The sequence below is a fragment of the Guillardia theta genome (assembly GCF_000315625.1).
Source record: "Guillardia theta CCMP2712 unplaced genomic scaffold GUITHscaffold_23, whole genome shotgun sequence".
Lineage (NCBI taxonomy): Eukaryota > Cryptophyceae > Pyrenomonadales > Geminigeraceae > Guillardia > Guillardia theta.
In genome coordinates this window covers 219,149-242,057 of record NW_005434651.1, presented here as the reverse complement: position 1 = coordinate 242,057, position 22,909 = coordinate 219,149, and the positions used below count along the sequence as shown (strand labels likewise).

Genomic DNA, 22,909 nt, shown 5'->3' with positions numbered 1-22,909 from the left:
TGCAAACCCAGAATAAAAACTTCGAACTGTCAGTTTGCACCATAGGTCTCTAGTAATACCAAGGGAACTGACGAGTCCATTGAAATAAACATGTCCGTAAAAGCCTACATCTATGGGAGTCCCCGCACCGTCTTTGTAAGAGTATCAGCTGTGAATTGTTCCGCTGGCACTCCAGCGGAAAGGCCACCTCGTCCACCACCTTAACCAACTATCCCCCGAGCTTCGTCACAGTACATATCGACCTTCTTCTCAGAGCAGGAAAGTTCGTGAGTGTGACTGGATCAATAGACAGCAGGCAGAACATCGAGCACAGAGAACCCCCTGCTTCCGAGGAGGGGAGGAGGGGAGGAGGGGAGGAGGGGAGGAGGGGAGGAGGGGAGGACGGGAGGAGGGGAGGAGGGGAGGAGGGGAGGCGAGCAAGGGAGCAGGGGAGTACCTCGAGTGACGCGAGGAGGAGAGGAGGAAGACGATCATTCCAAGGAACTGGAAGATGCGAGAGAGGGTGGTGGCCACCGGAGCTCCAACGAAGCCCCAGCCCAGGGAGTAGATGAGCACGTAGTTGACGATGATGTTGAAGAGGTTGGAAAGAGCAGAAATCCAGACACAGGGGGAGAGGATGTGCTGAGACTGAACAGGAGACAGTCAGGAGGGAGTGGCAGTGAGGAGATTGGGGGGAGGGAGGGCAAGGAGAGAGAAGAGGCGGAGAGGAGGGATTGGGATAGTGGAGAGGAGGGAGCAGGGTTAAGTTGGAGGGAAGGAGAGGAAGAGAGGGAGAGAGGAGAAGAGGGAGACAGGGAGACAGGAGGAGAGGAGGAGAGGAGGAGAGGAGGAAAGATGGAGGGGATCAACCTGTAGATACTTGGTGAAGACTATATACAAGATGTTGGGAAGCATCCCTGGTAGCAGGTAATGAACGAACGTAGCTGCTCGGTGGCTCAGATGCTCCTCCATGCCCATAGCGATGAGGAACTTGTCCGTGAAGAGCAGGATCACGATGACAGGCAGCGTGCTGCACGTCATGGAAACGCAGCCCACCAGGAGCCAGAGGGCATAGGAATGAAAGTTCTTGGCCCCGTACGACTGAGAAAACAGAGTATCCAGTGCCATGGCCACCCCGTTGAGGGGGAAGAAGACGGTCATGTAAAAAGCCGTTCCCAATGAGGCAGCCGCAAGCTCTTCACGCCCAAGGTGACCTATAGAGGTTTTAAGATGGAGGAGGAGAGGGGAGGAGGAGGAGGAGGAGGAGATAGGGAGGGAGAAGATAGCGGTAATGTGATGTTGTGGAGTGGAGAAGGAGAGACAGAGAGGGATGGGAAGGTAAAGGAGGATGAGGGAGGGAAAGGAGAGAGGAGAAGAGGGTCTATAAAAGGATGGCAGCATGAGGTATTCGCGTCTTACCAACCATCGACAGGTCAACCATGTTCATAATATAACTCAAGCTAGAGCTCGCCATGATCGGAGCAGCCAAACGCAGCATGACACGACCTTCTTCAATCATCTCGATCATCTTTTTGATTTGTTTGCAAGTCTTGTCTTCAACAGACAATCTATTTCAATCTGTTTCAAAGCTTCGCGACCTCCGCTTCACCTGCTGGCTTCCCTGGACATCTTCAAAAACAAACCATCAGTGTGTTCGAACGAATGCTGGACAACGAGTACGGAATGCGCATGTAATGAAAACAAAATGTGAACGTTAGCGAAATGCCTGCCTATCAGCTATGCTCCTTCTGTCGTTTATGTCAAGTTGACGGATCTGATCACCTCTTCTTTGGAGCGTTTTCAACTTTTTCAGTTGTCTGTTTGCCTTGTTGATGTCTGAGAGTTCTATCTTGTTGTGTTGTGTTGTTGTGATATCCTTTATTCTCTTCTACTCCTTCCTCCTCCTCCTCCTCCTCCCCTTCTCCTCCCCTCCCCTCCTCTTCGTTTCCCTTTCCACGTTTGGTCGCATGCGATGCACGTCTAAAGGACTTCCGGTTCTAAAGTTCATTTTTAGTTTTACAGGATCTTGTTTTTTTATCTTTTTTTTTATGCCCGGGTCACCGGGGCCACCCGGCCGGGCCCGGCCCGTCACGGTCTGCCGTACTGAGTACCGCCCGGTCGACCTGATTCGATCTCCGAGGCTGAGTGAGTCCGATCGGCCGGGGCGCTCCCCGCGGACTCCAATGAGACTCTCCTGATCATCCTCGTACTGATGAGACTCAGTGAGTCATCCAGGCCCGCCATCAAATCTCGGCGCGGCCCGGCCGGGCGCCGATCCGAATACAGTGAGCCTCGGCCCGGCAAGCCGGCGGACCCGGGATCATTTTGTTTGCATTTTTTTTAATTTTACAGGGTAAAAAAAGAATCCCCGGCTTTCACGGTCCATTGCTTGCCGACAAAGCGTCCGACGGAGGAGACGATGGCGGCTGAGAGGAGGAGGAGGAGGAGGAGGAGGAGGACTCCAGTGTATCACCCGCAAGATTAATCCATGTACAAGGTGACTGACGACGATGAGAGCCTGTAAGCGCTCAATGGTGATGCAGTTGTTTCTCAGGATCCTCTCGGGATGTGGTTTGTACTCATCGTTGTCCTGTCAATCGTACCCTCCCTCGGGCAGGAGATGGCCTCCGAGACTGTGAGAAACATCCTGCTGATGGCTGATCCCTTGTGATACTCTGCTGTCTAGCTGAGCGGGTGGGAGGAGAGTCATCTTCGTCTTACGCACGATGGTGGACAACTCGTCTACCATGTCAGACCAGCAGGAGCTTGTTGCAAGCTCCTGGTCTTCATTAACAAGAGGTTGACTCTGAATGAGTTGATCTGCAACGAGACGGAAGGTGCACCCTTGTCTCATGCGTCTCTCCTCCCCTCCCTCTCTCCCACGGCGTGCACCCGACAGCTTCTGAGAACCATACCAGGAGTTCACGACTGGTCTACCCTGGACGAGTGTGATAGCAGGACAGAGGAGATTTCTGCATATGCGGTAGATCTGATAGTGCCTGATCCCTGCGCCATGACGACTTGCTAGGTCTTAGCTCACGAGCAGAATGGAACTGCATTCCAGCACCATTCACTTCGTTTCACCGCGATAGGTCCCTTCTCCGCGTACCGGACGTTCACATGAAGTTCTTCTGCTCCGCAGGAGCCGATACGGAACGTCAAGGCAGCTGCTCGGCAAGAACGGGCCCGAAGCGATGGATCCGTTTGGAGAACCAGCGGGCCGACGATGAAGCTGAGGGAGGGTCAACGAGCGTTTGCACATCAGAGGACTCGGGAGAAGATTTCTTGCTGCAAGTGGAGCTTCGGGTGTTTTCAGCCGCCGATCATCGATACGCGTTTGGGGTGAGAGAGGGTTGTTGGTTGTTGACGACAAATCTGAACGTGCGCTAGGTTCTGACAACCCTCGATTGCCTGCTCATGATTTTCCTTGACGAACATCTACTTGTCGCTCGGAACCTTGACAACTACAGCGGAAACGCGACATTGTACAGGCAATGAAAGAACGTTTTGTTGGGGAAGGTCTTTTTTTGGATTGATGTTTTGCTCAGAGACAAAGCAGAGTATTCTCGTGTTGTGAAAGGGATGGTTCGATTCAGAGGAGACGCAGTCTGCCACTACCAACGCCTCCATTCGCAGGTTTCTCCTCAAAAATTCTTTTGCCCCCTCCCCGATCGTCTCTTCTCCTTTCCTCTCTAATCTGATACCTTGCCGACTTTGCAGCTCAAGTGTGCCAGTTCAGAAACCGTCTTCTCCTCGGGCTACAGGATTCACGAAGAAGGTTCGATAACGATTCACTTCCCTCCCCCGCCTTATCCTCTACCTGCCAGATCTCACTCCTGTACCTCCCGACGCCGATCTCGCGTGCAGGGAGAGCCGAACGTGCTGGCAGGACGTTCCAAGGGATCGCCCTCCGGGCTGGCTCCCCGAACAGGGGAGGAGGCTCTCATATGGGTTCAAAATCGCCGGGGGAGAATATTTCGGACCTCCAGCCAAGTCATTCTATGACATCGGTGAGGAGCAAGAGGAGGAAGAGAAAGAGCAGATGCAGGTGCAGGAGGAGGAGGAGGAGGAGGAGGAGGATGAGGACCAAAGAGATCAGGGGAAGTAGGACGAGCAGGAGCAGATGTTGTAAGATCAGGAGCAGGAGCAGGAGCAGGAGCAGGAGCAGGAGCAGGGGCAGGAGCAGGAGCAGGAGCAGGAGCAGGAGCAGGAGCAGGAGCATGATGTTGGGGAGGGTTGGAGGCAGAGCCGATTCTGAAGTTCTCTGCTGCCAGTTCATGGAAATTCGTTTGCTCGTTCTGTCATCATCAATCAGAATGCCCCGATCCTCTCCGAGCATCCGGACAAGAAGGAGCCAGCACCTGCTCTAGAAGCTCTTCGTTTCATCATAGTCACCCCAGCTCGCAACTGCGCGACCTGGATCCGATTCACGGTGGAGAGCGTGTTAGCGCAAAGCTACAGGAAGTGAGTCAGATTGCTGCTGGAGATGGAAGACTTTGACTAGTCGAGCAGCTGGGAGCTGATTGTGACTGACGACCACTCGTCGGATGGCACTGGAGATGTTGCCATCGAGGCCTCCAGGTTCTTCTGTCTGCCCTCCAGCTGTCTGCTCTGACGGGGGGGGCGGCGAAGAGGAGATGAGAGGGTCAGGGTGATCGTGAATGAAGAGAGGAAGGGAGCCTTGTACAACACCATCAACGGTGAAGTTACCGAGCCATGGACTCGTTCCCGTGACCTTTCGTGTGAAGCCATCGCCATGGCCGATCCCCAGGATGATGACGTCATCGTCGTCGTCGATGGAGATGATTGGTTGACCCCGACGCAAGTCAATGCGCGATTTGACACGTCCTGACAGGTTCGCACATCCTAACGCGCTCGCTCTCGTGGCCCGCAAGTACGAGGTGGGAGATCAGCTGAGACTGGTCGGCATGTGACGGGCGGGCGAGCAGGAGGGAGCCTGGATGACCTACGGGACTTTCATCGAGTATCCCACCGGCCTCGTGCCTGACTGGATCGTCGACTTCCCCAAATGGTCAAGATTGGAGGGGCGAGGAGGGGAGGGAGGAGGGGAGGAGGGGAGAGGGCGGGGGGCGGAAGTGAGCGGAGGGGAACGGATGGGATAAGAGGATAGGGCGGGAGGGAGGATCAAGCTGGTGATTGTGCTCTATAGGGTCATTGACTCGAAGTCTTTCCGACGCTTTCCTTTCATCTCATCGCATCTCAGGTGAGGTCTCAAAGGTAATTGGTCCCCTGACTTTCTTGTTCTCTTCTTGTCTACAGAACTTTCAAATATTTCTTGCTCAAGGACATTGAAGAGTAGGGTCTCCTCCCCTCCCCTCCCCTCTCTTCTCCTCATCTGACCTCCATTCCCTTGTCCCATGATCTCCATTCCTCTTTCCCCCTTGTTCGTCTCTTTTCCTCCTCTTGCCTCGTTGATCGTCAGCCCTCCAGGAAGTCTTTCTGCTACGATGAGGATCATGGGTGGGGTCCCAAGTGCTCCAACGTAACTTGACTGGCTGATGCCGCACCTGCTGAGGGCTGGAGCAGGGAGGACGATACTTCGACAGGGCAGGAGCAGATGTTGCCGTCATGCTCCCGCTGCTAGAGAGAGCAGGTGAGGGAAGGAGGGGAGGAAGGTGAGACTTTGTACAGCTGACAAGGAAGGGCAGGGGAGAGGATCATGCGTGTGGACTCAATCCTGCTGGTGTACAACATCGCAACACCCAGCAATGACTACAAGGTAGTGGCTGCGGTGACGGCTGAGGATTAACGTCTTGCAAGATCCACCTCAAGGAGCAGTGGGGAGTCGACGAACTGGTGCGATCAAGGCAGCCACTGAGTCGCAAACAAGGTCCGTCGAACTCCCTTCCTGTCTCCTTCACTGCTTCACCTCCTTATGCTCTTGCTCTTGCTCTTGCTCTTGCTCGACCTCATGACTTGTCGGAAGGTTCAAGAAGATCTCCTTCCTCTGAGCCGCCAAGCATCGAGGTCCTCACACCAGTCAACGGAGCTTCTCATCGGGCACAGGAGGTGAGATACAGTGCCGTGCATCCTCCTCTAAGGCTTCCTTGGCGTCCTCCTCCTACTCACTCTTCCCTTCACTTCCATCCTGCAGCCCCTCGATGCCTGCACCCCCCCCCCCCCCCCCCCCCCCAATCCTTGGTACCTTCTCAACACATGCAGGAACTGCACATCGAGTATCGTGTTGGGGGCGTTTGGGTACCGGAGGAAGCCGTTGCTGAGGTCGATGACCCTGCCTACCCTCCTGGTTGTGACTGCCTTTCAAAGTTGTTCCTCGACGGCAAGTTGATCGTGCGGGGAGATCGTTCGGAGCTGCTGATCTCTGTGCCTCAGGATATCGTTCCTCCTGGTCTCCCCAGCCTCCTCCCCCACCCTTCCTGACCTCTCGTGGCAGGACAACATCATGTCGACGCGGACCTGGTGGGCCCTGAGGGGGAAGTCTTATCCTTCCACTCCATCTCGTTCACTGTAGTCTAAACAAGCTTGACGTTCGCTGCCTCTGCGTTAAACTGGAAAGAAGAGCTTCAAAGCTCTTTGTCCGCCGCCGCCCTCACTTCGATAATCTGCAGAATTTCTCACCCGCAGCACATCGGGACATGCTAGCCCACCACTTGTTGGGAGGGAGGAGAATCTTCTTCCCAGGGCCTTCGGTAGGAAAAGGAGATGATAGTTGATCCTGCCATGCACAGTGACTGAGCCAACCAGAGGAACCGACGGCATGCCTGCTTTCGTCGCTTCGAAGACAAAACTCTGTCACCAACAAACCACAAGTCAGGTTCTTCGACTCCTCACCACCCTCTCCCCCTTGCCCCTCTCTTCCCTCACCTGGAAGCCAGGAGCTCCCAGCTTGGTGTTTTGAGATGACGCTTGAAACTTGCTTGACACTTCCTGAAACAAGAAAGTCACGTACAAAACTTCACAAGATCTCAGTTCCAACCAAGCATCCCTATCACATTTCTATCACATCTTGTCCGAACAACACACACTTACGGACATATTTCGTACAACACACCTTGATGGCAGCCGAAGCTCCAGTCCTCACAGACTGTAAGGGATTTCCCATGTCCATAGAAGTCAGGCCGTCCAACGCCCACTGCCATGAGATCAGAGGCAATCATTTCGCAAGACATGCACCAGACAGCATCAATGCCAATGCAAGATGGAAAACATGGAACATGCAGCAGACAGAACCGAAAGACATGGCACGCCTAAGCACTTACCGTGAACCCCGTAGACGGCGAGCTCTGAAGCTCAACCTTGAACATTTGCCCGACTTTGGTCTGAGGACAAGGAAATCAAACATGATTGTCGTTGGGCAGCAAGGGAGTGGTATCCACGTGAATCTTCTCTGTGTCAGGAATCAGTGAGTCCGAATCCTTATCCTTCAGCATGATGCGGAGTGTGTTCTCAACTGAAAGGGCGCAAAAGTCCGACCCATTTCAGATCCGAATGAACGTTTGCAATCGAGATCAGACCTTCATGCGCTGATGGCGCTGCTGAGAAGGAAGAAGGTGTTGGTGATGCTGATAATGACGATGAAGGCATCGTGATCATCATCATAGCCATCGCCATCGCCATCATTGTTGTCCTCCGCTTTCTCCACATTGTTTCCGCACTGATGAAGCGTTTTCTTCGGTTCTGTGCAAACCCCCGAAACCTCGTCCCCGTACTGACCGATCATATTCCTACCCACCCCCAGACCCACCCCCTGAAGAATTTTTCTAAACCTGCCTGCTAAAAGTGTAGGGTGGGGTAGTTGATAGCAATGAACGCCTCTTCATGCATTTACTTTCGAACTGCATTGTCGCCTGTCCTGCCCACCATCACGATCACCAGCTCTTCTCATGCCCTATCCTCCTCCTCCTCCTCCTCCTCCTCCTCCTCCTCCTCCTCCTCCTCCTCATCATCATCATCATCATCATCATCATCATCATCATCATCATCATCATCATCATCATCATCATCATCATCATCATCATCTCCCTCTCATCTCCGTCACGTTTCCTGTCCTGTGATGAAATAGCAGCATTGTCCTGATCCTCGCTCTCCCTTGACCGATGCTCTAACGAGGCGATGCAGGCCTACACCGCACAGCAACGATGCTGAGGAATCAGCAGCTTCTCGTGGTGGCTGCTGTGCTGGCCGTTGCTGGGATCGCTACTTTGCTGATCGCTACGACGAGCGGCAACAAGAGAACAGCAGTAGGCAGTGTTAGGAGCTCTTGCTTGAGAGTTGACTTGAGACTTTCAGGATCTGGAGCTCGTGAGGGTTCCCAGGAGGAGAATGGCCATGAGGGCGCGTGGACAGATGCTGTGGGGGACTGAGACTTACCCGTATTGGGAGCGAGAGCACACGGGAGATCCGGAGATGTTCGCAGAGGTCAGCGCTGTCCTGTGCCCTGTGCTAGAGTTGAGATGAGAATTCGCAGGAGTACATTGATCTGTGCATACGGAAGCTCTACCCGGAGGTAGGGTGTCCGGGGTCTTGGGACAGCTCGTACTGGAGCCCGATCCATGAGTGAGACTTTGTGGGTGTATGATGGTTAGACTGACGTGAAGGTGCAGCGAATACGACAACGACCATCCTGAGTTAGACATCTGGCCTCCAGAGTGAAGATCTTGTACATTGGTGGATGACATGGGGTTGTTTGTCCTGCTCTGTTGGTGGAGGAGGCCGCTGCATGGCCGTGGTGTATGCTGATTGTTGAGAACCTTAACACGTCAAATTTCTGTGGAAAATGCTCTGAATAAATTGACAAGCATTCATTGATAAGAATATTCTCAGAGTCAATCCCGCAGGTTGGAAAACACGCATTTCTGGATATTGGAGACAGACTCGAGGGAAAGAATAACACGAGCGAAAGAGAAGAATATATCTACAGCAAGGTTTCTTGATCATCGCCGTCGGAGGCCTCTATCGAGCGTATGTGCTGCTGGGCGACAAACAGATCAATCATTGCAAGCCTACAACATGAGGCAAAAAAACCTCGCCAGATGTCCTGTGAATGTTTATTTTTCCCTCCCTTTGGTTTGCAACCTGTCAACGAATTAGCAACATGCACGAGCGATCCTCGTAGCTGGACCAGGTACACTCCAGCAGATGTTGCGATGAAGCTCAAGAGAAAAACCTGATGATTCCGATTCAGATGGAAGTGCAGTCTGTAGATTGAGCTTCTTTTGCGGAGATTGAGCAGTTGAAAGAGATCAAGGTGTGTGTCGAGAATGGTACCAGAATGTTCTCCTTGCTCGAATCTGTCAGGTCTCCGTACCTGCCATGGTAGCCAGTGAGATCTCAACATGACGCGTACTGATCTGAAAGGATCGAAGCGTATCAATGCACGACTCACAGGATCGCACTGCCCAAGACAGCGCAAGAGGTGAAGATGACGTAGTAGGTGGGAACCACTTCTCCTGCGCGGGCCCTCAGTAAACACTTGAAAGCCTCTGGGCCCGTCAACCTGTCCCGTAGTCTGCGATGGCCTTGTTTAAGAAGTGCACCTGCCCAGCATGGTTCAGAGAAGAGACAGGAACGTCGCCGTCTTTCCTGCAGCACGAGGGTCAAGGCAAGGATCGGAAAGATCGCGAACGGCAGCAGATTGCCGAATTGGTTCGATCCCTGGAATGTAATGACCATAAATCTGCAGGACGAGGTTCAAATGGGAGGAAAGGAACAAGATCGAGCATGTACGATGTGACAGCTTTGATAGACAGCACAGTCAGCCCTCCGAGCAGCGAACATATCCAGATGTATGTCATGACCGTTTTCCTTGCAGAGGGTGAGGACGTTGGGAAAACGTTGGTACGACACTCTCACCTTCTTGACCAGATCAGATCAATCGACTCCATGACAGATATCGTGAAGAAAACCTGGAGAGTTTGTTCACACGTCAGAACAGAAAAATCGTTGTCAGCGCAACCATGAACGTAGGTCGGAACGCCATTTTCTCGAATTGTTCAACCGTAACCGTCTCATGCTCCGATGTGTTGTTTGCTACAACCTGAAACATCGCATCACAAACCATTGGGGAGCAAGCGACTTCACATCACCCCCACTATCCCATAACCACCCAAGATGCAGAGGATGCAGCCGAGGATGTTGCGAAAGGACAGCTTCTCGCCCAAGATGAAGTAGGCGAACGGCACATTGACAACTACCTGTGATGGCCTCAGTCAACGACAAGAGCAGAAGCTGTCTGCACAGATATCGCTCCCAGCGGCGAGATGAGGGAAGGTTTCGCTAACTGCAGACTTCTGGTCAGCAAGGGAAGCATTTCAACTCAGGAGTTCACAGAGTACGCCACAAGGTTTCCAAGCTCGCCCAGGACCATGAGAGAAGTTCCAGCCCACCACCTCATCAGAAGAATAAGATGGTATCTCAGCTTCGTGCTTCCCTTACATCGGGATGGTGAGATAATTCTTCCCTCCTGTGTTCCGCTCGTGTGCTATCTGGTTTCAACGATGTCACACCATCAATCTTACCATGGTTGAGTTCAAACCTTCATGACACTAAAGCTTGTTCCAATGAGACTGTTTCCAACAAGAGCAATCAGCACTCCAAGGAAACTGCTCTTCATCGTGCCCGAAACTCGGCGACGTCCTTGACTGGGCCCTGTTTGCACTTTCACGACCTGCCCTCCTCTTTCCTCTACTTCGTTCAAGGCCCCTCCTTCGCTCCTCCCTCTCTGTCATCTCCCTCCCTCCTCCCCTCCCCTCTCTTCCCCAGTCTCTCCCCCAGAGGCAGACAGAAGCGGGGTAGCAGCCATAGCAGCAGCAAGGGGATAGCGAGGCATTCCAGCCTGCATTTCCGGCAGGGAGCATGGCACTAGCTCGTATGCACGGTGCCGCATGAAAAAGATGACGTTCAAAGTTTGGAACTTCAACATATTCGGCATAAAGTTTAAACAAATCTTTCCATTAGCAAAGTTTCAAACTCTCCAACGTTTCTCTCTTTTCAGCTGATGCGGCCGAGCCCGCCGACCTATGCCGCGATGGCGGGCGAGCGAAGAGGAGAGATTAGAGAAAGCGGGGAGGGTTTCCATGCTCCTTTTCCTCGTCTTTCTCGTCCTCTGCCTCTCCTCTAATGATTTCTTGACCTTACTGTGCCCCTTGCTTTGACTCGCGCCCTTGCCTGGTGGAACTTTGTGATCCTCGGCCCCCGTTCCTGGGATCCAAGGAGAAGGGTGGTTGTTTCCTGCATGCTTTCTCTTCCTCGTGCAAGCTTGCGTAGGATTGTTTCTTGTTATCTTTTCAGACAAAGTGATCACGAGAAAACTTTGTTGTGAATCTCCTGTCTGCATGGAGCGTTGCATATGTCATCAACGGAGGATCGAAGGTGGCAGACTAGACTATTTTCATGATGTTACTTCGTTTCCTTGTGTTGTTTTAACAATATTCTACATAACCATCTGAATTTATCATTAGGATAGACAGAATTTCAGTGTCACAGCATGAAAATCTGAAATTTATGCACTTCATGATTGGCTTCACTGATTGCTTTCTTGCAGATTGTCTTGAAAAACTCATGTATTGCATACTTTACTCCTCAACGACTTCAGAATCACTAAGGTACGTGCTTTCAATTATGATGATGGTTTGTTACTTTTCTTGACTTTCTTTGACGGTACGTGACATGAACTGATGCATGTGATTTCAGCAGATTGTGTTGATGAAGATGAATCGGTGGCTTTTCCTCAGTTTCCCCCTCTTTTCCCTCCTTATTCTTCATGTGGATGCAAATGGATTTCCTTCTTCTTTGAGATCTTCAACTGCATACGCTCGAAACAAGCTCGGTCGGGGTAACAGTGCTCTCTGGCTGAAAGGAGGTGAGCCGGAAAATCTCGGTGAGTATGGCGGCTTATCCAAGGATGCGATCGAGTTCTTGAGAGCTCAGAAGATAGCCCCGACGTGAGTGCTCTACATAGTTGTGGGGTAAAGTTTGTGAGATGATGACAGGAAACGGCTGTTTGAGCTCGTCGACACCAACGGTGATAATTTTATCACCCTGGAGGAGATCAAGATTGCTTTCGAGTACTTGAAGCGAAGAAAGAATGACTTGCTGAATGCTACTCTCGTCCCCACGGCCCTTGCTTACAAGACGAATGCTTACGTAGATGGCAAAGTCTATGTGGTCGGGGATTGGTCAGAATGGCTCGAGTTTCACGAGCTTTCGAGGAATGCGGACAACTCATGGGAGACTGTTGTGAAACTTCCTCCTGGAAGACGCCAGTTCAAATTCGTCGTGAACGGAAATTGGTTGACAAGTCACGACTATCCCGTGGTTGATGATGGTGTTGGAACTTCAGGTAGAGATTCTGTCGAAATGCTTTGTTCCGACACTGATTTGTGCGGATGCAGGAAACAACTTGATTGATGTTGTAACACCATCGGGTTCCAAAACGGCGGAACAGGAAGAGTTCGATGCCAGTGTGGAGCTAGTACAAATCCTTGAAAGTGAAAGGAACAACTCCAATCATGTTTTGAACGAATGCGCCGTGCTGATTCATACTGGGATGTTTGCTAAAGCCCGAGAAGAGCTTGAAAAAGGTCTAAAGAAGTATGAGGAATTCAACCTACAAATTCCACCAGAATGGAGAGAAATGGAAGTAAAATTGGTGGAAGCAGAGGCATCCAGGACACAGCACAACCTCAAAGATGAAGCGATCAATGCACTAATGGCAACTTCTGAATGTTTGCAAGCCGGAGATATTGAGCAAGCCAAAATGCTACACAAGAAGTATGAAGAAGTCTGTTGCAAAGCCGGGATTGAAAGAGTTCACCTTGATGATCTGTTCAATCAAATGAACGAGATACAGAGGAACCAAGGTAATTTTGCGATGCTTGTTCTCCTGCTCGCTGACATGCATGAAAAGAAGAGAAGAAGTTGCAAGGGGATGTGACTCCAAGTCAGGGAGTAAGACAAGATGAGCCAGCAGACAACCAGAAGCTATACGATATGACGGAAATGGTTCAAAACAAAGGAAAAATTGCAGACCAGGAAAGGAAAACTCACCTGGATGAAGGGGATTTGAAGTTGCAGGAAGCTAACGATTTGACCGACGGGAAGCAGTATGAGCAGGCGAAACAGGCCTTGAAGCAGGCCAAGGAGGCGTTCAAGCAGGCAGGGGAGGACAGAAAAGGAGTTTTGGAGCTGCTGGAAGAGAGAATTGAAGAACGCAAACGACAAGAAGAGAACGAGAGGCAAGGCAAGCTGGCCCGGGAGGAGCAGGAGCGGCAAGCCCGGGAGGAGCAGGAGCGGCTGGCCCGGGAGGAGCAGGAGCGGCTGGCCCGGGAGGAGCAGGAGCGGCTGGCCCGGGAGGAGCAGGAGCGGCTGGCCCGGGAGGAGCAGGAGCGGCTGGCCCGGGAGGAGCAGGAGCGGCAAGCCCGGGAGGAGCAGGAACGGCGAGTGAGGCAGCTTATCAAAGAGGGTGACCAGAAGGCCGAGGAGGCGACCAAGCTGACCGACGAGAAGAAGTACCAGCAGGCGAGGCAGGCCTTGAAGCAAGCGGAGGAAGCGTTCAAGCAGGCAGGGGAGGACAGGAGAGGGATGCTAGAGCTGCTGGAACAGCGGATCAAGACAGAGGAGGAGCAGGAGCGGCTGGCCCGGGAGGAGCAGGAACGGCGAGTGAGGCAGCTTATCAAAGAGGGTGACCAGAAGGCCGAGGAGGCGACCAAGCTGACCGACGAGAAGAAGTACCAGCAGGCGAGGCAGGCCTTGAAGCAAGCGGAGGAAGCGTTCAAGCAGGCAGGGGAGGACAGGAGAGGGATGCTAGAGCTGCTGGAACAGCGGATCAAGACAGAGGAGGAGCAGGAGCGGCTGGCCCGGGAGGAGCAGGAACGGCGAGTGAGGCAGCTTATCAAAGAGGGTGACCAGAAGGCCGAGGAGGCGACCAAGCTGACCGACGAGAAGAAGTACCAGCAGGCGAGGCAGGCCTTGAAGCAAGCGGAGGAAGCGTTCAAGCAGGCAGGGGAGGACAGGAGAGGGATGCTAGAGCTGCTGGAACAGCGGATCAAGACAGAGGAGGAGCAGGAGCGGCTGGCCCGGGAGGAGCAGGAACGGCGAGTGAGGCAGCTTATCAAAGAGGGTGACCAGAAGGCCGAGGAGGCGACCAAGCTGACCGACGAGAAGAAGTACCAGCAGGCGAGGCAGGCCTTGAAGCAAGCGGAGGAAGCGTTCAAGCAGGCAGGGGAGGACAGGAGAGGGATGCTAGAGCTGCTGGAACAGCGGATCTCTGTAGAGTCTGACTATTTGCGTCGCATCAGCGAATTAGTTGAGTCGTCGAGGGTGTTGGAAGGAGAGGAAACGAAGGACCTGAGTCGTCATGTCGCCCTTGTGGATGAGTCGATTGGGAAGCTGAGGCAGGCCCTCACGCTTGTTGCTGCCTTCCAGTTGAGGTTCTCCGATCGAGGATTCAATTTGGCCGTCGACGAGGATCTGCTAGAGCTGAAGCTGAACTCGCTCAGTGCAAGGAGGAGGAAAGTACTGGGTGCGAAGGAAGCTGTTGATGAATGCCGGCAGCGAGGAAAGACGGCAAAGGAGCAGCGAGACGTGGCGGCGGCAGTCGAGAGGTCACAGCAGCGTCTTGACTCGTTCGCTGCGAGCATGAAGAAGAGGGGATGGATGGTTCTGCACCCTAGCGACGAGGTGCATGACGCATATCTCCACCTTCACTTCCCAAAGCAGTCGGTGAGGAGCGAGAGAGGAAGCGTCTACGACTGGACCTGCTGTCTCATCAACTGCTACGAGTCAGTCTACAGGGAAGTCATCACTCGCCGCGCTTCCATGCTCACTGAGGCTCAGCGGCACGCGAACATGAGGAGGCAGAACCAGCGACTGGCGATGCATCGACGTGGGGAGAAGAAGGGCTTCCTCCCGAGCCTCATGCACTTCAACTCCAACATTCTCAAGGTGCTCCTCGTCCTTCAGGTGGCCTCGCGCCTTCCTGATGGAGCGGAGACGAAGCTTGAGGGACTGGGACAAGCGGGGAGGATGTGCCTGCACTTGTGGTCACACGTGAGGCAAGTGGCAGGGCATGTGAACTCAAGGCTGTACAATGACCGAGAGAAGTACCTGTCAGCCCTCCACTTCACGGCCTCTTACTTCTCCGGTCGGATAAAGTTCTTAACATGAGTGAAATTGCTTCTTTTTTGTAAAGGTTCTACAGCTACACTCTACGTCGGTTAGCCGCAAACATCTCCAGAGCCCCACCGTCGGTCCTTCACTTCTGCACCCTCAAGCGTGAGGCCGACTGCCGCAGAGCCGAGACGTCCTCGGACACGAACTGTTCCGCTGCCTGCTCGAGAGCGTTACTGCTGTGAGACCAACCCCCCATCCTCGACTCGCCTGTCCCATGTCTGGCGCCGGGTAAGGGTTGGAGCCAGGAGCATAGCGTCTGATCGTTCCCTTGCTCTCTGCAAACTTGTGATTGTAGAAGGGCACAAGAGAAGAGGATGAAGGGAAGTGGAAATGGTGGGCTTCTTACCAGCAGAAAGGTGCACCTCCTTGCCCTCAGCCTTGCAAGCATCTACTGCAGCTCTGCGAGACGACAAGGTGACTTGACAAGCTCGAGAGCATCAGTCCAGCGTTACCTCCCCAGCACATGACACATGAGCCTTCTCCTTGTTGAGCTGGAGATGTGGTGAGAGGGTAGCAGTAGGGTTACCGACTTCACCTGTGAACGGAGAAGTACTTGCGGAAGAACTCAATCAAACTCTCCTTCGTGACAGCTCTTCATCTCCGTCAGCTCACACTCTCACTATCAGTGAGCAAACCTCAACGCGGCTACTTCCTTCTCCTTCCTATCGAACACAAAAGTGTGCGCGCAAAGTTCCTATCGCGATCTCAGCACAACTGACCGCTTCCTCCTCCACCCGTCACCGTCATCAGGCGCTCGCACATCCTGTCGACGCTCCTGTCCCTCTCTTGTTTCTTGGTGATCAAACTCTGGAGGAGCAGGAGGTCACAAACCATCAACACCCCAGCAGCGCAAACCTCGACATGGTCCGCATATTCCTCGCCCGGCATCTCTTGCTGCGAACACGTCACGTCGAGACGGTCTGTAGCACCAGGCAACACTCACGAGCTTCTTCTCGAAGCACATGAAGAAGTTTTCCATGCGAACTTCCAAATGCTGCGCTCGCCTGTCACTGCCCGAGCACAAGGATCTACCCACCTCACCTGAGGGCACTGAACCGACTGCACCAGACACTTCAACCCGCAAACTCCCCACTTCTTGGTCTCCACCGCGGCCACTATGTACCCCAGCTGCTCTACCGTCCTCAGCTGCGCGTACATCTCCTTGTCCATGACTTGGCAGAGGAGCTCGAGACGTACGTCGATGTCGACGGTCCTCTCCCCGATCTGATAGTACACTGAGATCGCGCTGTCGACCGCATCCGGGTCGGGGCCCAGCTCCTCATGCACCCAAGTCTCTCCTTCGGGGATCTGTAGGCAGAAGGAGTGACTATCAGCACGAGAGAGGACGGAGAATACCTGAGTGATGCAGAGACAAGGCTTGCTATCTCCCTCCAGGGCCTTGGGCTGCAGCGGGGAGAGTGACTCCGTTATCATCTTCACTGCTTCTTCCGCTGAGAAGTTCCCGACTATGAACGCTTCAATCAGCAGATTATCCAAGAATTCTTTGAGGAAATCTTGAACTTCAACCCCTGTCAAAGTCTCCAGCTCCCTCAGCCTTTCCTCGTTGCTCCAGAAGGGATGCTCCAAGACTTGATTGGTCGCAGTGACGCAGTGGAAGTACGACTGCTGGAACCTTCTATTCCTGTAGTCTACAATCGTCTTCTGCTTCACAAGCTCGAACACGCTCTCATGGTCCTTGACTTTGAAGTTGGCGATGCAGGACAACATGTTGGAGACGAGGACCGGCATCTTGTGATCATAACTGCAGAAGCAAGGCGGGTGAGCTGGAAATGATCACAGCTGAAAACTTTACCCCTTGAACGACAGCCTGAGACCAGTGCACGGAGAAGAGGCAGACGTGTTAGATATATCGAACACCAGCCCCGCCTCCTCTGCGTCGTATGCCTCTTCGTTGGTGACCTATCAACTAGTTTGAGCTTGACAAGGAAAGCGCAGCAGCTCCACATACCTCTTGGATCAACTCCAACAACATCCTGAGAGACACTGCTTTCCTCGCACACTTCTCTCCGACAAACGAACTGATCTGAATCCTGACAGAAGCCTGTCCGACCGTCAAGACCGCTCACGATCCTCCATGTTCTCACCTTGGGAACTCCGAAGGTGGTGTCCAGCACATGCCATGCTTGCACTGTGTCTGTGTCGATCACCTTGGTAGGAGCGGTAGAGCACTGAAGGTCTCCCTTGAGCTCCCACTGCTCCGGTGTGTAGGGGTTGGCGCGGGGAAGGTGCAATTCAGGGTGGCACGGGATGGAGCGATCGGACCAACGAGCAATGAGAGCAGGGGAGATATCACGTCTGACGTACTTGGTCTTGTACCTGCACTGACCATGAGAAGAATGACTGACAACAAGTCAAGGGATCATAAACCATGTCTCCTCTGCCCACTCCGTTTCACCTGGGGTCACATCCCTTAGCATGTCAGAGGAAGGAAAACTGGTTCACTGTTACCATCCAGAGGCTGGTCGGCAAGGGGAGCCACCAGGTCAATTCGAAGATTCTTCGCATTGAAATGTCTGTCGATCAATGCGTCCAATGCGTCAAAATCGAGCGGGTCGTAGAAAAGGTCTGGCCCGCACAACACCTGCCCCAAGTGAGCTGCTGGAACATCGCAGATCCAACGCGCTCTGACCTCCTCTCGTGGGTAGCGGGTCAAGTTGCACGCAAGCTGCTCAGTGAACTGATCTTCTCTGACTCGATTTCGGAATCGGAAGTTGAGTTCCTCCAACATCTCGCACTCATGCCTGATTCTTCGCCGCTCGTCGTTGTTGGTGGCACGTAGGCAGGAATTGATGTATTGGAACACCAAGTCGATCACCTCTTCATAATGCGGCATCCCTTCTTCCGTCAACTTGATGGAGACTTCGAACAAGGCAAAGTGAGTCGACTGTGTTGCAGTCCCAGCTCCAAGGTCTGTTGCCCATCCTTTCTTCTTCAGAAGCGAGAGCACACTTCCTGCTCGCAACGTCAAGTTTTGAACGCTGTGATGCGATCAAACAGAGCTAACCTGGACCCTCGTGCCCAAGACAATGACTAAGAAATCTTGTCGGTTTCTGGCGGAAATTTGGATACGTGGAGTCTGTCGGGAAGTAAAGCACAAGCTTCCTCCTCTCCTTCACTGGGACGATGTGGTAGAGAGATTTCCAGCTGCTGGTAAAAGGATCGTCTTCCTTCAAGACACCCTGGAAAGGCAAAGAAATGATCAAGATGCTCGATTGAAGGTTCAAAGTACCCTCAGCGGCTCGATCTTGTGATTGGGGACATCCGAGAAAAGGGTCCTGCTCCATGATTCCAGGGTGTCGAGGCTTTCGCGTCCCAAGATGCTGAGTTTCATGATGTTAGCGCTGTAGTTCTGTTCCCAGAATCGAAGAAGATGTTCTCGAATATTCGTTCCAGTTTCCAAAGGCATGTCATGCAACGTCTGGATTTTTGCAATGAAGCACGATCAGGGAAAGAACAAACTTGAAACTTCATTCCCTACCTTGTAGTTTCCAGTTCCAAAACGCTGGACAGGATGGCCATCTTTGCTTGAGGATCGCCATAGCTGAAACTCTCTCCTCGAGTCTTCTTGTAGATTTTTGTTGTTCTCCGAGTCGATGGCATTCAGCTCGCGCTCAGTAAGATCTTCGAGGAAGAGGGGGGCAGAGAAGAACCCAGAAAACCGATCGAGGGCATCGTACTGCGCCTCCATTACAACAGAAAGATCTATGGAACATCAAGCTTACCAGGCGGTCATGAGCCAGCATGAAGTGATACACGGTGCGATCCAAAGACGTCCAGGCGTTTGAGTAACCAGCACTCTGCGCACAGAAGCTGTCGAAGTCGGACTCTCCAGGGAATTTCTTGTTGCCAAGGAAGAGCATGTGCTCACAGAAATGAGCCAGGCCTTGAACTTCAGGGGGGTCTTGAAGCTGTCCAGCAGCAACTGCCATGGCAGCTGCTGCAGTTTGAGTTTCGGGGTCGGAAATCAGGACACAGTCAAGGCCATTGGGTAGCTGGATCAGGCGGTAAGCCCTATGGTCGGAATCTGGCTTCCTTCTCGGCTCTATTGTAGTCATACCTGCAAGGACAAGGACAAAGTCAATGTGTGACGTTTCCAAACATCCAGATAATCTTCAATCGCTTTGTTCTTCCTCAACTTGTCGTTGGAGGCAGCATACGACTATAATCCAAGCTAGCAAGGTACAGCTCACTCGTCTCTGTTTGACATACAGCAAACATGTCATGCAGATTAGCACAGCATCTTCAACCAGATCTCAGACACATTCCATTATGATTAATTTTCTGCCTCTCTGCCTCTTTTACTCATCTCAAGTTCTCGCTTCCATTCATGATTCCGTTCACCGTCGTTCCCTCATAGCTCCTCCTTCACAATTCGATATCCTCTTCTTTGCACATTATGTCCTTGTTGGTTGCAACATAGAAGTCTGTACAAAGCAGGATTCGTTTCGATCTCAAGCTCTTCCCATTGCCTCCTTACCCTCGTTCCTACATAATTCACTACCTGGACTTTTCCCCTCTCCATCCACATCCTATCTTCTTCTTCTCCACACTTTTCCGAAAGGACCCTTCAGGGATGTTCCTCTCCTCTTTATCTCTTTATCTCCGCTGCTTCGCTTCCCTCCTCCCCCTCCTCCTCCTCCTCCTCCTCTTGTTTCAGCGAAAATCCCACGTGTCTCCCTGCATTGAAGCCCAATTTCCCCCCCTGCGATAATGATGTTTAGTGGAGCAAATGCACCCCTACTATTTTCCTCCCTACCCCCGTCATAGTCCATCATAACCCTACTATATGACTGTCGCAAAACGGGATCACTAACCCCCTACCCCGAGCAATGCGCCCCCACCCCACCGAATTTTCCAGCCTGTCCACTAGCTTGCAGACACGGTGTCACATCAACCGCCAAACGTCAAACCAGATTGGTCACTGAAGGACAGACCACCCCTCGTGGTCCCACCCCAATCCTAAACCTATAGAAGGGAGGTGGGGTACTAGAGCGTCCGATCTCAGGTGGGAAGCTTTCGGTCCGAGGCATGGCTCGGCAGCAGCGGCGGCTGCTGAGAGCAGTGTAGACAGGAGTGGCCCTGAGGAGAATGAGCAATAGGAGCGATAAGAGGAAGTATGCAAACTGATCGAAGACTCGACGAGACAGACTCCGATAGATAGATGATAGAAGGCATGACGAGATAGAACCTCATTATCAGAGTGCGATATTCTGATCGACTTGCGATCCAGCTTCTCAACTTTCAACAGCGAGATCACAACATTGTGTTTATTCTCCGCTACAATGTGAGTTCTGGATCATTGTGCAGAAAACAACTGAAGCAAGATTTTCATGCTCCAGGAGTGCTTCAAGCTGTTCGAGCTCAACATGGTATTGTCCAAACGACAAGACTTTCTATTCGTATCGTACCATATGCTCTGACGGAACAACAAACGTTTGCTTTGTTGGCGGTAGTTCTTCAAGTCCTAGCAGCTATTCTTCATATAATCAAGTCTACTATCAAAGTCCAACCTACTTTTACCCGGACATCTGTGTATGTGCAGTTTTCTTTACGCTCAGTCGACTTTTCAGGCTTCTTGAACTTGTGTATTGCTTGTACTTGACTTTGAAGCCTTTGAGTACCATTCGACATAATCGCATGAATCAACAGCTGTGTGATATAGTCATACAAGTAGCAGGATTCATCCTTTGTCTCGGTCTGATACCAGGGAGCTGTGGGGAAGACGGGCTTGCAGCAATCATGCTCCTAGCCATAACTCTTTCTTGTATCGACGTGTTCTATGGAATGGGGTTCCGTGCGGACTACACCATGAACTTCAACAGCTACCGCCACAACATCTTGGCCCGTGTGGACTGCTGCGTTGGAGTTTATACCTGGCAGGTATACTTCATATGCTTCGTTATCGACCTGATCGGCGCGACCATTCTTTTGGTGAGCATTTCCCTGTTGAGCCTTCTTTGAAGTTGATTTCGAACCTTCAGGTTGGGAAAGAGAATCCCGTCGGCTACGCTGTCGCCGCCTCCTTCACTGTGGGGTTGGTCTTGAAGTGGTACCGTCCTCACTGCTGTCTTCCCCATGTTTGCATCAAATGAGCTGACTGTGAGGGTTTGAAGGTACCTTGCTTCCGACCAACTTCGCACTCCTGCAGTCGAGGATGACATTGAGATGCGAACAAACGTTGTCCGTCAAGCCGGATTCGTTCATCCAGTGTGAGGCAAGGGAATGGTCTCAAGTCCAGCCCGCCATCGTCATTTGGACGGTCAGCCTTTCGAAAAAGTGCTACTTTGAGGGGTTGAAGGCTTGCTCTCAACACTAAAGGGCGACGCCTTGAAATGCATATATATATATGCGATACAAATACTTGAGGGAGAGCGAGAGTACAAGGAGATTTGGAATTGAATAAGAAGGTCTCGAGCAACAATTCATACCTCATTTTTGATGATCGATTGATCGATTGTCTCTATTGATGATACAAAAACTCTGACGACGAGATAGAAAAACTGAAATCAAGAAGATATGTCAATTGCTACTATGTAGATTTGGAAATTTGAGGACACACGTATCAAGAAATTGGACAAGTGTCAGACAGCCAACGTGGAAGGGAGAGGAGGGGAGGGAAAGACTGGAGACAAGGTGTTGGATACAACGCGTCAATCATGTGTAATCAAGCATGTACAGATGTCGTTTGGCAAAGGTGATATTGCCATAAAGGCGCTTCAGTGAAAGACAACTGGCAGAAGATGAACATCCAGACGGAGACTGATGATGAAGGATACAGCAAGAGAAAGAAATAAGGAGGGTGTTTGGTTTGAAACAAAGAGCGGTGGTATGAAAGAAAAGAAGCGCTCATGGTGATAGCGGGCGGGCTGATGACAGAGGTGAGGGAAGAGAGCATGTTGGGAGCGGGAGCAAGAGCAGGAGAGTGGAGAAGCTAGGGACACGAGATGAGCTGGAGCAGGGGAGAGGAGAGGAGCAGTAGCAGAACAGAGGAGAGGAGGAGAAGAGAGAGAGAGAGAGAGAGAGAGAGAGGAGAGGAGCAGGAGCAGAACAGAGGAGAGGAGGAGAAGAGAGAGAGAGAGAGACGAGAGGAGCAGGGGCAGAAGAGAGACGAGAGGAGCAGGAGCAGAACAGAGGAGAGGAGGAGAAGAGAGAGTCGAGAGGAGCTGGAGCAGAACAGAGGAGAGGAGCAGGAGGGAGATAGAGTTGAAATGAGCAGGAGCGCGACATGGGCATACTCTTTTCTGCATTTGCAGTTTCCGAATGTTACCCCACCCCAATCCGAACTCTCCATAGGGAGTTTTTCAAACATTTCTCCCATATTTGAACTTTTACCCTGATAAATTCAGATCTGTTGTAAAAATATCATCCCCCATTAGTTACGGTCGTACCCCCTAGTTTTAAGGTATTTCGTTGATGATATAGGGGTAGGGTACTTGACCCCACCAACCCCACTTCCGCCCCGCCATTTGCCACTCCGACAACGAACGAAGCTTTTATGTTTGACCACCCCCACCCCATTGTATAGACCCCTTGGGCTTAGGACAAAACACAGTACCCGTACAATTGAGATCACTACCCCGTACTTCTATATTATTTGCACGGGTAATTTCTTCGAGGTACCCGTACTTCAGCTTCTGGCACCCCCCACCCAGCACCCCCCACCTCGTTTGGTTGACAGTAGAATTCCCGCCAATCACAATGCACCGCCCCTTCCCTTCCCTTCCCTCCCCTCCCCTTCCCTTACCTCCCTCCCTCC

The 22,909-nt window shown here is 52.1% G+C and overlaps 7 protein-coding genes across 7 annotated transcripts; 4 read left to right on the top strand and 3 right to left on the bottom strand.

Annotated features, from left to right (window-relative positions):
• Positions 1-2,705: 2,705 nt before the first annotated feature.
• GUITHDRAFT_106099 (hypothetical protein) lies at positions 2,706-6,477 on the top strand (the record flags this gene model as incomplete). Its single annotated transcript, XM_005834937.1, has 21 exons — positions 2,706-2,778; positions 2,898-2,962; positions 3,008-3,071; positions 3,122-3,321; positions 3,370-3,464; positions 3,528-3,564; positions 3,911-3,989; positions 4,254-4,443; positions 4,492-4,560; positions 4,630-4,679; positions 4,728-4,788; positions 4,835-4,880; positions 4,929-5,011; positions 5,150-5,203; positions 5,431-5,482; positions 5,527-5,593; positions 5,649-5,719; positions 5,761-6,009; positions 6,163-6,222; positions 6,268-6,349; positions 6,395-6,477. 21 exons carry the CDS (start codon positions 2,706-2,708, stop codon positions 6,475-6,477), a joined length of 1,830 nt encoding a protein of 609 aa, XP_005834994.1.
• GUITHDRAFT_151909 (hypothetical protein) lies at positions 6,450-7,607 on the bottom strand. The gene is made up of 8 exons (XM_005834936.1): positions 7,476-7,607; positions 7,338-7,411; positions 7,221-7,280; positions 7,013-7,093; positions 6,826-6,888; positions 6,723-6,750; positions 6,609-6,676; positions 6,450-6,563 (listed from the first exon to the last, which is right to left on the bottom strand). Exons 2-8 carry the CDS (start codon positions 7,389-7,391, stop codon positions 6,525-6,527), a joined length of 393 nt encoding a protein of 130 aa, XP_005834993.1. The 5' UTR covers positions 7,392-7,411; positions 7,476-7,607; the 3' UTR covers positions 6,450-6,524.
• Positions 7,608-8,099: 492 nt separating this feature from the next.
• On the top strand, positions 8,100-8,769 carry GUITHDRAFT_162508 (hypothetical protein; the record flags this gene model as incomplete). Its single annotated transcript, XM_005834935.1, has 4 exons — positions 8,100-8,201; positions 8,251-8,379; positions 8,429-8,517; positions 8,565-8,769. 4 exons carry the CDS (start codon positions 8,100-8,102, stop codon positions 8,611-8,613), a joined length of 369 nt encoding a protein of 122 aa, XP_005834992.1. The 3' UTR covers positions 8,614-8,769.
• A 106-nt stretch (positions 8,770-8,875) lies between these two features.
• On the bottom strand, positions 8,876-10,573 carry GUITHDRAFT_106096 (hypothetical protein; the record flags this gene model as incomplete). Its single annotated transcript, XM_005834934.1, has 9 exons — positions 8,876-8,963; positions 9,347-9,410; positions 9,458-9,543; positions 9,587-9,637; positions 9,688-9,765; positions 9,814-9,866; positions 9,917-9,997; positions 10,047-10,154; positions 10,496-10,573. 9 exons carry the CDS (start codon positions 10,571-10,573, stop codon positions 8,876-8,878), a joined length of 687 nt encoding a protein of 228 aa, XP_005834991.1.
• A 1,097-nt stretch (positions 10,574-11,670) lies between these two features.
• On the top strand, positions 11,671-15,126 carry GUITHDRAFT_106095 (hypothetical protein; the record flags this gene model as incomplete). The annotated part of the gene is made up of 4 exons (XM_005834933.1): positions 11,671-11,903; positions 11,952-12,301; positions 12,354-12,821; positions 12,869-15,126. 4 exons carry the CDS (start codon positions 11,671-11,673, stop codon positions 15,124-15,126), a joined length of 3,309 nt encoding a protein of 1,102 aa, XP_005834990.1.
• An 88-nt stretch (positions 15,127-15,214) lies between these two features.
• Positions 15,215-19,208, bottom strand: GUITHDRAFT_106094 (hypothetical protein; the record flags this gene model as incomplete). The annotated part of the gene is made up of 20 exons (XM_005834932.1): positions 15,215-15,289; positions 15,322-15,407; positions 15,479-15,531; positions 15,668-15,724; positions 15,768-15,826; positions 15,874-15,939; positions 15,988-16,026; positions 16,076-16,126; positions 16,174-16,440; positions 16,489-16,894; positions 16,946-17,052; positions 17,102-17,194; positions 17,238-17,469; positions 17,521-17,548; positions 17,602-17,734; positions 17,783-18,105; positions 18,158-18,332; positions 18,383-18,571; positions 18,632-18,829; positions 18,876-19,208. The coding sequence occupies 20 exons, from the start codon at positions 19,206-19,208 to the stop codon at positions 15,215-15,217; spliced, it is 2,970 nt and encodes a 989-aa protein (XP_005834989.1).
• A 1,684-nt stretch (positions 19,209-20,892) lies between these two features.
• Positions 20,893-21,366, top strand: GUITHDRAFT_106093 (hypothetical protein; the record flags this gene model as incomplete). Its single annotated transcript, XM_005834931.1, has 3 exons — positions 20,893-21,084; positions 21,135-21,202; positions 21,267-21,366. The coding sequence occupies 3 exons, from the start codon at positions 20,893-20,895 to the stop codon at positions 21,364-21,366; spliced, it is 360 nt and encodes a 119-aa protein (XP_005834988.1).
• Positions 21,367-22,909: the final 1,543 nt, after the last annotated feature.

Excerpts from the sequence above, each read along its gene's own strand:
- GUITHDRAFT_151909 (XM_005834936.1), bottom strand. The coding sequence starts at position 7,391 with ATGCTGAAGGATAAGGATTCGGACTCACTGATTCCTGACACAGAGAAG. Across the intron at positions 7,281-7,337 it reads CTGACACAGAGAAGATTCAC|ACCAAAGTCGGGCAAATGTT; the intron begins GTGGATACCACT and ends CCTTGTCCTCAG. Across the intron at positions 6,564-6,608 it reads CTCCTCCCTCCCAACAAGTG|ATTATCGAAGTGAGGGCGGC; the intron begins GTGGGCTAGCAT and ends GAAATTCTGCAG.